The 15490-nt window shown below is 40.6% G+C and overlaps 1 protein-coding gene across 3 annotated transcripts in view; it reads right to left on the reverse strand.

Moving 5' to 3' along the window:
• The window catches only part of grm8a (glutamate receptor, metabotropic 8a), a 240618-nt gene extending 226045 nt beyond the window's left edge, over window positions 1–14573 (reverse strand). For all 3 annotated transcript variants that reach the window (XM_048154637.1, XM_048154636.1, XM_048154638.1), the window contains exons 1-2: window positions 14472–14573; window positions 11262–12028 (exon numbers count right to left, since the gene is read on the reverse strand). In XM_048154637.1, coding sequence (XP_048010594.1) covers window positions 11262–11768 — 507 coding nt within the window. In that variant the 5' untranslated portion in view covers window positions 11769–12028; window positions 14472–14573. The remainder of the gene's footprint in view (window positions 1–11261; window positions 12029–14471) is intronic.
• Between the last annotated feature and the right edge of the window lie 917 nt (window positions 14574–15490).

The following is a 15490-nucleotide window of genomic DNA, read 5'->3' on the forward strand; positions in this document are numbered from 1 at the left end:
AGACACCGAAGGGCTCCTGAGGGACTCAAAACTGAATCTACTACAGCAAATCAGCTAGTCACACATCTCTGAGGAGGTGGACGGCTCTCTCTCTCTCTCTCTCCGTGCTAATGTGTTTTTCTGTGTCTTTTATCAATAATGTCACCAGCCTAATAAAGTGTGCGAGGCTTTCCCATGAGGCGGGGAGGAGGGCTGTGTGAGTTCATGCTATCGGTGACTGACACCTCCTCCCATGCTGATCAGAGAGAGAGAGAGAGACGGCATGCACTGTCAGGTCACATAAACGCCTGTCGCTGTCACCTATCACCCGGAATGGCGCTGACAGAGAGACGGAGGAGGAAAGAGAATGAGCGAGAACATTATCATTCAGGTGAGGAGAGAGGAGGTTAGAGCTCTGCAGTGATGATGACATATCTTTGTAGGCCATATCGGAAGTTTAAAAAACTTTAAAGGGGACCTTTTAGGTGAAATTCACTTTTATATTTGAACTTCAACGTGTGTCCGCAGTGTGTAGCCTATAATGGTAAAAATCCACTCAGTCCTTTTTTTTATAATTCCCATAAATCAGAAGCAGTCTCAAATGAGCTGATTCAGATTCTCCCCTCATCATAGGGAGAAGCCCCGCCCCCAAACAGTGACGATCTGCCCTATTAGCATAGACACAGCTCTGAGTGAGAAGCACAGAGTCCGCCATTCAGTGTTGCTAAGTCCACGGTTTTCCCAAAGAATTGGGCTACTTTAACAGTGTTGCCGTGGGTTGTTTTTCATGTCTGCGGGTTGAAGCGACCCCAATAACTTGATATTTATCCCCTGGAATGCTAATTTTACCACGGGAATCCCACCAAAAAACAGATTTTACCCCACGGGATGCAATTTTTACTTGGGGACTGCCCCTGAAACAGGATTGGGCTAGTTTTGAGTAGCAATTGGGCAGGTTTTGTTGTGAAAACCTGGCAACATTGCTGTATCATTGCTGTAGCAGCTGAAGTTTTACAATGTCTGCACCAAAGAGGCATTACAAGTGTTGTGTTTTGAGATGTACCATTGAACATAAGAGTCCAACACTAACACTTTGTGCTCAAACTTCATATCCAGAACTTATGCTGCCCTCACATGCTATAGAAATTATCGTAAACAAGAGTTTCCTAGTTAAAAATCGCACATGAACACCCTTTCTGACATTTTTGGTGTGTGAGATTGTCCTGTTTTGTTCATGCCGGCATGCCAGAGCATGAGCTCTTGAAACTCTGCCTTCTTCTGGAGAGGGGCCGGGAGCAGCAGCTCATTTGTATTTAAAGGGAGTATTTTTATGCTGGACTGTTTCACAAATGCTGGACTTTCACAAAGTTTGCTTCTGAAGCAGAAGCTCATTAGCATTTAAAGGGACACACTCAAAAACGGCGCGTTTTTGTTCACACCCAAAAAGTGGCAATTTTAACATGCTATAATAAATTATCTGTGGGGTATTTTGAGCTGAAACTTCACAGACACATTCTGGGGACACCGGAGACTTATTTTATATCTTGTGAAAGGGGCATTATAGGTCCTCTTTAAAAAAAAATGACATTTCGAATGTTCTGAGAACATTCCATAACATTGTTAAAATGTTCTTAGAACACATTTTTTGTTAGCTGGGGAGCTTAAACAAAAAGCGCACAAGAGTGTTTTGCTGATTTATTTTATGGTGTAGAATAAAACGTGGTGAAAATATCTTAAGTTAGTGTTAAACACAGACCTTATTTCAGGTGTCAAACCCGTTGACTTCAGGACGATAGAACCAGGAGTGCTAAAATGCTTGTCTAAGTTTTGGCCTACAAAAATAAGTTAAGAAAGCAAGTTAAGATGAAGATCGTACCTCAGTCCACATCTTTAACCACTTGGCCATATGATTCTGCTGTAAATCGCCAGGAAATCCCACAACAGCAAGAAAAGCAATTAAAAATTTACAGGGAAGAAGTTCTAAGCCTGCTAAAGCATGTGCACGGATTTCAATCCTGCACGCCGAGAAGTCTGGCCTGACCCATAAAGCAAAAAATGAGAGCACAGTTCAGGCTATTTCATCTACAAATCGCCACTCTGTCAATGCGAGAGGTGTTGTTTACCAGCAGTCTCTTGTGGACGCAAAGAAGAAGCTTCCTGCACTCTCCATCACCGAGTCATTTTCAGCCAGGCACCAGATTTCACACTCATCTGCTTCGTCCCAATGGGCTTTACTGTGGGCAGCTAAGACGCTACGCTAGCAGTCACAACAGACTCCAAAGTGCTCCGGATTCACTGCGCCAAATGGACGTCCAAGTACAAACAATGCTGACTAATATAGGAGCACTTCAACTGGGCGTGCATGCATTTTGTTCTCATGTATATTGCTCATTTGCATGTTTAAAGGAATAGTAATATTTTGGAGGTTTGTAAGGCACTATAAGCTGCTTTGGAAATATTTGTGTTGTAAAAAAAATCATGCATTATTTTTTTTTTTTAAAGGTGTGGTTAGAAAAAAACTGCAGCTGTGGTTGCCAGAAATTCCTTCTAAAAAATGTGGTGAAATGTGTTGTTTTATGACTTTTTTGTGAAAAAAATTACTTTTTTTGTCTTGTTTTTCAGCAAAATAATTAAACATACTTAAATCAAGATACATTTACTTGATAGGCAAAATTACATAAGATACAAAGTCTTGTTTACTGAAAAAAAAAAATCCTCAAAATTAAGTGACTTTATGCTTAAAACAACAACAAATATTTGCCAGTGGTGTAAGAAAAATAAAACTTGTTTTCCTTTTAAATTAACTTTTTTCTGACTCCATTGGCAGATATTTTTTTCTTGTTTGAAGTATAAACTCACTTGATTTTGTCCAGCTAAAACAGTTCATCAACAATGAGTATGTTTTTTGTGCTAACATTTTAGGGACATTATTAAAGACCAGATAACTTTGAACAAATGTTCTATTAACGTTACCGGTAGAATGTTTGTTTATAACTTTGAGAGAACCTTGCCAGAACATCCCTGTTAGCTGGATGCCAGCTTGAGAAAGTATGAGCTGTCATGAAATGCACGTTGCTTATTTAATTTCAAGGCCAAAAACCACATATTGACTCCTCAAACAGTTCAGGACCTTTTATTGTTGTGACCTTTGCTAGGAAGAAAATTTAGAGACCAGGCCTGAACTTTACCTGAATAAACCCGTGTTATGTGTGTCTGTGTGTGTGTGCGTGTGTGTTTCTGTCTAATGAGCTCGCTGTCTGTTTTGTGCTCCGAGTCCATTATCACACTCTTAATTCTCCTCATGGAGGAAATCAACGGGTGGAATAGTTAAGTGGCACCCGTGGCCTCTCGCCCACGAGTCCTCGCTCTCATCCTCATGAGGTTTCCACCCCAACAAAGCATCTGAGAGCCGACGCTCTTCAACCTGAACCTGTGCGCCGCAGGCTGTGTCTGAGAATGAGGCCCCTGAGGGCCCACAAGTATGTTTATCTACAAGACTATGATAAGGCAGAGGCGTTATATGACGTTAAAGGGGTACTTCACCGCTGGCAAAATGGGCTTTCAATAAAATTTGGCTGTCTATACAGTAGAAAGGTGAAAATTGGTGCTACCTGACTAGAGAAAACAGAGAAAAGAGGCTGTTGTCTTCCCTCTTGCCAAATAGGTAGGAAAACTTCAACACCCATAATGCGCTGGGCATGTTGCCATCCAAGGTCACTCCTACCAGTCTGCTTAGAGTCAAATGCAACCTTGCTTTAGTAGGAAATACTTCTTAGCAAACTTATAGTCATAATGATGTCGACTTGTATTGTTCCCAAAATTCAAAGATTAAACATTTAGCTATTTTTCTCTTTCCAGTGAAGGATCCAGAGTGTTGTAGGCAGTGGCTAAAAGGCTATAAAGAATCGTAAATATGGAGAAAAAGCCGCGATGGAAAATCTGAAAAACCTCTGTGTTCGTACTCAACATTGAGTTGTGGATGACACAGTGTTTTTTGACCAAACGGAGGAGAAAAACCATTCAAAACCAAAGCCAAATGCTGTCATGTACAAGTAAGAAATCTGTTGCCATAGTGCTCCATTTTTACCATAATGTAGTTTAAAGAGTAGACAAAGTATGATAAAAATTTCAGCAATAAACTTTGTTAATAACCCTCTCAATTTGACTGTCCGTGGACGGAGGTACAAAAATGTGGAAGTACAATCCATTTTCTCAATACAAAGTGGGTTGAAAATTGGCAAAGTTACAGTTTAAATGCTGCACAATGATTGAAATGTCAGCTACTGTTAAAGTTCATAACATGGTACATGTATCTGCTTGATTCATATACTGTTTTTGAACATAGAGAAAATAATCAAATGCTATTTGTGAAGTACACCGGATTAATCAAAAATAGGCATTACCACATGCCTATGATCATTTTCTAATTTAATTTCCAGGAAAACCGCAGTGTATATACTGCATAAAACACATGCATTCAGCCGTGCACAGATGGTTGCAGCCAAGAAGATGCAATTTAATAGATTTAGGAAGGTGCAAAGGTTTATTGGCCTCATGCGTCGATGCCAATGATTTTCAGCGCGCAAGCAAACCCATCTGCTGAAATTAACTTAAGAGGGCTCAAAAAAACTTTATGAAAATGCCAACTTCATTACACAATCCATTATAGCGCAGTGCCAGGCGAGTGATTTATGCATTTCATGGTCTAAATAAGCCATGGAAGAGCGCGGTTGATTCTGACCTTTCCATAAACACGCAGAGACTAACGATAGCGGTCTCACTGACTCAACCCAACATAATGTGCATCTGTTGGTTAATTACATTTTAATCTAATTGTTGTCTTTCTGGAGTAATGAAGCACAAAATCGTTTCATAATTCACGGGCTGTGCAACACATTAGTCTTTCTCTTTAACTTCAAACTGAGATGCAGAGCGAATTCATAAAAAAACATTTACACGCGCCAATTTAGCTCTCAGCATGAATGCGGCGTGATTTTACCTTTGTTCCCTTTTACATCAAGGCAAAACCTCAAGTAAAAGCCACTGTGACTGAATGGACGGGGCTACATGTTGCTACTGGATAAACAAGTAATCTCAATGCCTGTGGCTTGTAATTGAATCGGGCTTTCAGAAGCACAAAGGTTGGTGTGTTGCAACACAATTATGACCGACGCTCTATTGATCCAGCCGGATTTTGAACGTCGCCGTCAAAAATCACCCAGACCTTTTGCTCACAGCTAAGATGAAATGTTGAAATGAGAAACGAGTCATAAAAGTCATCTATTTGTCTGCTATTTGCAAAACTGCGCAATAATGTTAGTATGTTAATGCGTTCACAGGAAACCTTCGCAAGCATGTGCACTTAAAAAGATTCAATAAAAGGACGTTGTTTACATGAACTCACATGTAAACTCCTGTTACAACACAAATCCTATTCTCAACAGCTTTTTGCATTACAAATAAATGAATGCTACACTCAGAACAAAATCATTATTATTCAAGTCTTGAATCTTGAAAGCGTTTCTGGGAAGAGTTCAGTCTGAATGCACAATGAATGCCGAGTGTTGGGGCCCGAACTCATGAATATGCATGTCAATTGTTTGGCAATGAATGTAATATTGCTAAATATTGTTAAATAAATAAGAACAGGCAGCAGTGAAATGCCGTCGCACTCATGAGGTTCATCAAAGCCATAACAAGCATCTTAATTAACAACCAAACCCACCGTCCCACCGGCACTGATGGCAGAGCAGTGTAGTGATCCGTTCCAAAACCTAGTGAGATACCTACATAGCTACATTATTTAAAATGCAGTGCAAAATGGAGTAAAATTGTGAAAGTTAAATGGATAGTTCACCCTAAAAATTAAAATGATCCCATGATATACTCACCCTCAAGCCATCCTAGGTGTATATAAGTATCTTCTTCCAGACAAACACAATCATTGATATATTCAAAAATATCCTGGCTCTTCCAAGCTTCATAATGGGAGTGAATGGGGGTCGAGATTTTGAAGCCCAAAAAATGCATCCATCCATCATAAAAGTAATCCATACGACTCCAGGGGGTTAATAAAGGCCTTCTGAAGTGAAGCGATGTTTTTTTTTTTTTTTAAGAAAAATATCTTTATTTAAAACTTTATAAACTAAAATAACTAGTTCCGACCATATGCATATTGTGCCAGTCGACTTGCATCGTGAGAGTGACCCGTGATACGATGTGTGACGTAGAATGCAAGAGTAGCGTAACCTTAGATGCCTTTTGCGGTTTAAACAAATAGGGCTGGGCAACAAACTCCGACTACAATCTCTGATTGTGTTCGTCTGAAAGAAGATAGTCATATACACCTAGGATGGCTTGACAGTGAGTAAATCATAGAATAATTGTAATTTTTAAGTCAAATAGTTTAAAATAAAATAATTAACAGCTAACAAAAATATGTTCTAAGAACGTTTAATAACATTCCCATTATGTTATTTCTGAATGTTCCCTTAATGTTTAAAACTTATTGGATATGCGAACATTCCATTTTATCATTCTTCAAACATCATGTGAACGTTACTTTTGAATGATCTCTGAACATTCCAAAACAAGTAGTAACATTTAAAAAAACAATCTATGAACACAAACATTATTGTTGCTATGGTTTTTAGAACATTATTAAAGACCAGAAAATGGAACAAGCGTTCAGTTAACGTTACTGGAAGAACGTTTGTTCATAACTTTGAGAGAACCTTGCCAGAACGATCTGTTAGCTGGGAGGCAGCTCTCTACATTTTATAGTGCATATATTACACAACGGCATTACGTATGTAAGAGCCCTTCCTCTTTCACTCTGCCAAACAGCAACTGGAGGCACTTCATAGCCCTGAGAAATCTCATGTTGTAAGACCCCACCTGCAGGGCTGCCCTGATAAATCACCTCCCCAATGAATTGCATCTGAATTGCACCTGCAGTGTGACGGGACCGTCAGAGGAATGGAAATCAGGGGACTAACAGCCTGTGGCCCTCCTCTTGCTATGCATCCTAATGCTGTAGCGATTACCTAAACAGGAGTTCTGACGGGGAACTCCATATGTCCCATTCAGAGTCACTATATGCGCTGGCATCACAGTAGCTGAGAATGTCTTATATTAGCAGATCTACATACAAGAGTTTTCAGTGGATACCTGAATGACAATGGCTAAACTTAAATTCAGCGCTGTTCTTTTTAAAGTGTCATGAAACCCCCACCTCAGCATGGGTCAGTTTTCACCATAATTTTGTGTAATTCTGGAAAGTAGGCATGAAAAGTACACTCTAAAAAATGCTGGGTTAAAAACAATCCAAGTTGGGTTGAAAATGGACAAACCCAGCGATTGGCTTGTTTTGGTCGGGTTAAATGTTTGCCCAACGTGCTGTAGTTTTATTTAACTCAACTATTGTTTAAAAATGACTATATGTCTGGCTTAAAATGAACCCAAAATAGGTTAGAAATGAAAAATCAGACACATAATTACTAGAGGCAACAATAATAATCGTAAGGTGAACATTTATTAATTATTATTCATTAAACATATTAATACATTTTAATTTCTGGCATACTTTGGGATCATTTTAAGCAAGCAATACAGTCATTTTTAAACAATAATTGAGTTCAATAAAACTACCCAGCAGGTAGGGCAAACATTTAACCCAACCACTGGGTTAAATCAACCCCCAATTGCTGGGTTTGTCCATTTTCAACCCAACTTGGATTGTTTTTAACCTAGCATTTATGCAAATTAATAAGCCATTTTTATTTGAATTCTGTTTCAAAAAGACACACAAATGCGCTTTCAAATTTTTATTAAGTTTGAGACTTCCACAACATTTACCTCTATAGATAATTGGTCTGATTTTTTGACACACTCGCAATGCTTGCCAGACCGCATCTATAGTATCAAATAATCCACAGTCCATAACATCCAAACTATACTTTTGCAGCCAATGCTTTTGAAAATCAGAAAAATGTCAAAGGGATAATAATGATGCACTGCCGATGTACAGGAATACTAGCACTCACCAATGTCACATTAAGTAACTATCTAATAATAACATAGCCATGGCCGTGACCTGTTATACGCAGCCAAATGCACATTTACATGCACAGCACCCAAGACAATGTCTCTTCTAATCATGTTTAACATGATTGCTTCCTGATATCAAAGTCTGGCAGCTGACATGGTGTCACAGAAAAGATCTGCGCTTGCAATATGGGACATGCGTCATTTACTGCGGATGGGTTGTTCGGCACAGCGTGTCTACATCAATCAGTCAAACCATGGTCAGCTAATGAGTGTGGAATAAACAGCAGAGAGTTTCATTAACATTGTGTTGTTAATTGGCACAGGACAGCCGTGAGTTGTTCCTATGACAACTACAATGAGCAGTCGGCCAGAAGTGTTATTTAGACCGCTTATTAAACATGGCCGTGTTCAAATCTATTGTTGTCAAGAGGCCACTTGAACTTCAGTCTACAGACACGTATACACCTCTTTATGGGAGATATACTGTGCGCAGTCCATTCCAACTCCTAGAGGCGGTGTTCTTCTAGAAAAGACTAGATTGTAACAGGTTGTCACCGCTGAACTTTAGCTGTTTACATACATAAATAATGACAGCGAAAAAGCCCCCTGGTTGGCTTAATTTCCACCGACAAGCACAGGAAAATGCCGGAGTTCATTTCACTGTCGTATTTCACCAGAAACAGGGATCTTCCTGCTGGGTAGGGAGATGTACACAATAGGGTTTGGGCAGCATCATTCTCCGAAATCATCCTGCCTTGAGATTCTTCCAGGCCAACATGCACACACACGCTCTGTCACAACAGATTTCAAACAACTGTAGTTTGAGTTATGTGAGGTCACACGTGGTTATGAAAACCTTGTCTACTTCATAGAACAACTGAAAAAGACTTAAAAGTAAGCAAGCAGAAGTGTCCCTGGGCAACAAAGGGTTAAGTACTTTCTCTCAAGGATACAATGGCCATGGATTGCCTCTTGTGCCATTTTTACCAACAGCCTTTTGGCTCCCAATCTAGATTGTTAACCACTACACTATACTATAACCACCATTCACAACAACTACAGACTCTGGCCCCATTCCCAGGCCCTCAAACAGCCTCATAATAAATACATTTCCAACCTACACCTTTCAATGCCAACCCAGATTGTTATCCACTACACTACACTATGACCATAAACAACAGACTACGCCCTATTTCCAGGCCCCAGAAAGGCAAGGTTAGACCTACTTACCTCTAACAGCCTCATAATGATGGCAAATATGATAGAAATATGGGCTAGTCTTGAGTGCAGGTTTTTACCTACACTCTTTTCAATGGCTGGCCCAGACTGTTAATCACTATATTACACTATAACAGCAACAGACTCTGGCTGCGTTTACACTGCAAGTCTTAATGCACAGATCTGATCTTTTGACCATATCCGTCATGTCCCGCCTGTTTTCATTCACTTTAGACATGACTGGTTTACATTAATAGCCGCCCAGTTTAATTACAAAAACAGCAAAGTTATCACCTCGTTGCTGAGAAATATAATGCAGCTTTCAGTAGTGAAGCCTAAACCTCACTCCCATCCGGGTCACGGCACCACTGCAGCCGCTCCGCTGTAAGCGGGACTCAAACCCAGGTCCTTCCGCACGTAGGTCCTACGTCTGTTACATTAACCCCCCTAAACCTCACTCCCATCCGGGTCACGGCACCACTGCAGCCCCTCCGCTGTAAGCGGGACTCGAACCCAAGTCCTTCCGCACGTAGGTCCTACATCTGTTACATTAACCCCCCTAAACCTCACTCCCATCCGGGTCACGGCACCACTGCAGCCCCTCCGCTGTAAGCGGGACTTAACCCAGGTCCTTCCACACGTAGGTCCTACGTCTGTTACATTAACCCCCCTAAACCTCACTCCCATCCGGGTCACGGCACCACTGCAGCCCCTCCGCTGTAAGCGGGACTCGAACCCAAGTCCTTCCGCACGTAGGTCCTACGTCTGTTACATTAACCCCCCTAAACCTCACTCCCATCCGGGTCATGGCACCACTGTAGCCCCTCCAGTTCAAAACGCCTGCTGTAAAGAGGACTTGGACCTGGGCCCGTCCGCAGGGAAGTCGGATGCTCTAACAGGGAGGCTAAAGGCCGCAGTCCCTAGCATCAGTCGCTAGAGTGCCTCCTGAGTTCAGGGGAGTGAGGTTTACACGCACAGCTCTTACTAGCCTACCTCTATGCACGTCATAATACAACATTAAAAGGTGTCACCCTCGCCTTGTGGTGGCTTGAAATTCAAAGTGGAATTGGATATTCGCGTTTAGACATCAGATGTCTAAATATCGGATATGTATCTGATTTAAAACCACATTTGGAAGTGGTTCAGATCGGATGTGAAAAAATCAGATTTTTTATACGAGTGTAAATGCAGCCTCTGTTCCTATTCCCAGACCCCAGAAAGGCAAGGATGGACCTCTTATGTGACCCTGCTTACCTCAAAAATCATACTTTTGGCAAACATGATGGAGGTACATCTGCCGTGATGACCCCAACAATTTTGTCAAACTTGGCAAATGCTGGCTGGTCTAAATTGTAGGTTTCAACTTACACCCTTTCAAAGCCCAGTACAACCACTATTCACAACAGCTACAGACTACACAGAACCTGATTTTACCAAGAACAACATGTTTCTGGATCAACATTCCAATCAACCAATCAGATTTGAGGGACAAGTTTACAGTTTATGTCAAGTTTAGGCTTACAACGGGTTAGGTGCTTCTACATCAGTGTTATTCACCTATCGTTTCCCTCTGATTTTAAGGATAACTTATGGTTTAGGGGTAGGGATATAGTTAGGATTACATTTTTGGACAGGAATGTTGTTCCAAGACCCAAGTATGCGTCTAACTCAGCAAAAATCAGGACATTCACAGACTACACCCCACTCCCAGGTCCCAGAAAGGTAAGATTAGACCTTATATGTGACCCTGCTTGCTTCAAAGAGCTTCATAATGCTTGCAAACATGATGAAGACACAATGACCCAAACTATTTGGCAAAGTTGGCAAATATAGGCTGGTCTTGACACCCTTTCGACTCCCAGCCCAGATTATTGCTCATTACACTATGCTATACAATGACTACAATTCATAAAAGCTGCAGGATACTACCCACTCCCACACCTGGACTCGTCATCTCACAACTACAGTTTGCACCCCTCTCCCAATCCCCAGAAGAACAAGGTGAGCTTGCTTACTTTAAAAAGCCTCAAGATGTTGGCGACCATGATGGAGACAGAGCTGGCGGCCGCACCAATGACTCCAACGATTTTGTCTGGCTTGGCAAATATGGGCTGGTCTCCATTAGCACAGCGTACATCCGAGCCATCGCGCTCAATGAGAGCTTGCACAAAGGTAAGCGACTGCTCCAGGGCGTAGGTGTCCCGTGAGCAGGTGTCCAGGATACGGGCGCCCAGTGTCACGTTGGGTAGCAGCTCTGGGTCTTTGTTGATAAGGTCGATGGCAAACAGCATTGCCTCCAGTCTGTGAATACCCTTCTCCTTCTTTAACTCCCCGCAGGGAACGCCACGCTCACCCCGGGAATGAACCGGAAACAGGCCACCCAGGATGATGTCGCCATCCAGACGGATAGAGTGGGCGTACTCGATGGGTGGCGTCTCCACCCGCTGGAGGGAGACCGGTAACCAGTAGCAGAGGAAGAAGAGGAGCTGGTATTGAGTCCGACTTGAGCGTACAAGATCCATATCCACAGGGTTGTTATGTGAGAAAGGGTAGGTCCGAAAATTCCAGGTGATGGGATTGAGGATTAACGGGGCAGCAGCAGGTGAACAGGAACATCCATGCCCATTTCAAAGCTGAAGTTGTGCACCTTGACCATTTAGGGTGTGGCCACAGGAACTTCTCATGAGGCACAAACAGCTGGTGTACATGTCATGTGACTGGTGATATAACGAGAAGTGCCTTTCAACATCAATCTCCAAAACTCTCACGTCTTCAGAAGCATCTAAATAAACAAAAACATTGTATGAGTGGCTGCACAAAGAGAAATCAAACATGAGTCAGACACAATATATGCAAGCAACAAAGCAAACTCATCAAACACACGGACATCTTGACAGAAAGGAAATTACATCACAGTCATTTGGAGCTCAGTGTGGTCCTTCATTTCTGCCTCATTGAATAAACAACAAAATCAAGGCCTCTTCCCTCACATTTGCATAGGCAACCAAAGACATTTCACAGTGAGAGGAAATGTGTCTATTTGTGGCCAATAGAGCTGTCGGCTTGATTTTTACAGTTGGGATGGAGAGTAATAAAAGTGAGTTATGGCAGATAAATCTTCACAATTGTTTTTTTTTTTTTTTTTCGTCAGGTTGCACATATTTAGAAATTTGGGTAAATGCAGAAATTGCTAGAATGCTGGCTTAAAAACAACCCAAGTTGGGTTGAAAATGGACAAACCCAGCAATTGGGTTGTTTTAACCCAGCATTTGGGTTTAATGTTTGACCCAACATGCTGGGTAGTTTTATTTAACTCAAGTATTGTTTAAAAATTACAATCTTGCTTTCTTAAAACGGACCCAAAGTATGTTGGAAATTGACATTAATTAATATGTTTAATAAATGAACATTTATTAATAAATTTAATGAATAATAAACAAACAATAACATTTATTAAATCGCTTATTAATAAATGTTCACCTTTTGATTATTATTGTTTCCTCTAGTAATTATTTGTCCTATTTCGGGTTCATTTTAAGCCAGCCATATAGTCATTTTTAAACAATAGTTGAGTTCAATAAAACTACCCAGCATGCTGGATCAAAGATTTAACCCAACCAACAAAACCAGTCGAAACAACCCAGTTGCTGGTTTTTTTAAGGTTGATTTCAAACAGAAAGCATGTGAAATATATACAGTAGTGTATATATTTATACAGTTATTTCTATCTTTTGCTGTAGTGTGTCAGTAGGCAATATCAGTTTACATTTCCAAACGTTCCTTTTGCCATAAACCACACTAGGCTCCAAAATCAAGGTATTAATTTAGTGTTTTGGCACACACCAAACAACTAAAACATTTTAGAGAGTCGAGACAGAGAGAAGCTCTCGTGAAACACCTCCACATCACGCGCAACGAGCGCAGTTACGCGCATCCTCGCGCTTCCGAGAGAGAAACATGCTGCGCAATCTGCCGCCTCCGTGCGCCAAGAGCATCACTCCACGACGTAAAGGAAGTCCACTGCACACTTCTGAATGAGACTGGGCTCTCCTGGTGAGCCACTGAAATCCCCACACTAACCCAGACACTATAGATTACGCAGGATAGGTCTCCTCATTATCCCTGGATCTTACTGGGAACTTTATATTAGCACTCTATTCGACACTGTTCTGTTCTAGAACAATATGACGCCTGTTGTTCTGATTCTGTATGGCTGTATTCTATTCGAAATGACGATTTTCTGTTCTGTTCTATTGTATATGGTTCTGACTGCTCAGTTTTTTCTACTCCTATCATCTTTAGGGAAGACCAGTGCGCATTGGTTTCTCGAGTGCAGGGACACACTGCTGCCTTTTTGAATTGTGAATTTGCATATACGATGAAGTATGCATAATTGGATTTGTTTCAGCCTAATATTCCACTAGTTTGCACGAATTAATCTCTATAAGAGAGCTCAGGTCTTCCCTCTCTTCTGTCGTTATATCAGAGACAGATGGAGTTATTACCCTGGCAGACGCAGTGTGTCCCATTTCTCTTTTTAATTTACACGAATCAGTATGTGTCAAGCAGAACCATCCTCCACTGGAGATGCCATTATATTTCCACCAGGAGAACCTGTCTCATAGGAATCCAGAGCTCTCTTTCTCTCTCTCTCTCTCTCTTACAACTATAGTTGAGGGGAAAAAAACATACAATGGCGTGCATTTAAGAGTTCCAAGTCTGTTAGTGCAATTCTATATATTAAGCATGCGCATTTTTAATTCATAATTCTGAATTTAAAAGAGAAATGAAGTACAAACATAACAGTCCATGTGTGTGAATCAACATGCATGCGTGTGCATTTACGCACATTCCTTTGATGCAATGCAATGATTCACACACTGTCTAATCAACAGCCTCTGCATTCTCGCTCATTTCTTCATATGCAATCTCATTAAAAGCGCAACTATTGTTTCTGAAACAATAAAGTGCTGTTAAGTGACTATTTAAACAAATGAGCTAAATAGAAACAACTACAATATTCATTAAGCTCTCAATAACGCAATAAAACACAACAGTTATCTTTTTGATCACTGACAGTTTTCGCGCTCCAATGATTTCCATGAGCAACATTTCAAACAAAAGAATGAGCAGATCACGTTTTCTCCTATAGTATTACAAATGCAGTATAAAAGCAGTATTTTAAAACATCCTAACATGGAAGTGCAGTAGATGTGAGATCTTACCTTCTTTCTGCTCTCAGATGGAGGTTTGTGGTGCTGAAATGAACAGCGCATCACCAAAATCCTCCCAGTGAATGTGATTGCTTGCTCTCTCTCTCTCTCTCTCTCTCTCTCTCTCTCTCGTGCATCACATGCAGTCTTAAATTAAGCATGCTCTCATTTCAGAAGGAAACGCACAGGATGGTTTCCTCAGAACGATCAAGGAAACACCCATTCTTGTGCACAAAAAAAAAAAAAAGGATGCAGAAGTGCAGAAATAGTTGAATAAAGGAGGGAATAAATGCAGGAATGTGAAGATTATAACCTCTTTTTGGATTTCGCGCTGCATTTGTACTTGGAATAAATAATAATATAATAATAATAAGTTAAATCAGTCAAATAGCACCGAATTATGATGTCTGGTGTCATCTAACGCAAATTATATATTTTTTTCTTTTTGGATGTACTCTAAATTACCCTACTTCAATGTATTGATTTAATGAGTCTGAACGCAAACAAGTAGTTTCAAACACTCTTCAGCATGAAATGACCTAACTATTTATTTATTCATTCAGTCATTATCTTGGACAACTAACCAAAGTCCACATCTGAATAAATTGAACTTGTATTTCCAAACAGTAAAATATTTTTTTTCTAGAAAGTTGGGGAATGTCAGATTTGGCTGCATTTTACTTCAACAGCTGGTTATAAATAGCGCACTATTGCCCTCTAGTGGTGTAAGAACACTTGATCACTCACCAAATTATGACACTGCTTCCCAAACTAACCTCAGTTATTCACTACTACACTTTGGGATTTACAATCATATTTTAGCCTTTCTGTAAATATAATAAATATTACATTTATATACACATATGTGACCCTGGACCATAAAACCATTCCTAAGGGTCAATTTGTTTTAAAATGAGCTAAAAAATAAGCTTTCCATTGATGTATAGTTTGTTAGGATAGGACAATATTTGGCGGAGATGAGGGTGCAAAAAAATCAAAATATGGAGAAAATCGCCTCAAAGTCCTTAGCA

This window comes from Megalobrama amblycephala, linkage group LG14, assembly GCF_018812025.1.
Source record: "Megalobrama amblycephala isolate DHTTF-2021 linkage group LG14, ASM1881202v1, whole genome shotgun sequence".
Taxonomy (NCBI): Eukaryota; Metazoa; Chordata; class Actinopteri; order Cypriniformes; family Xenocyprididae; genus Megalobrama; species Megalobrama amblycephala.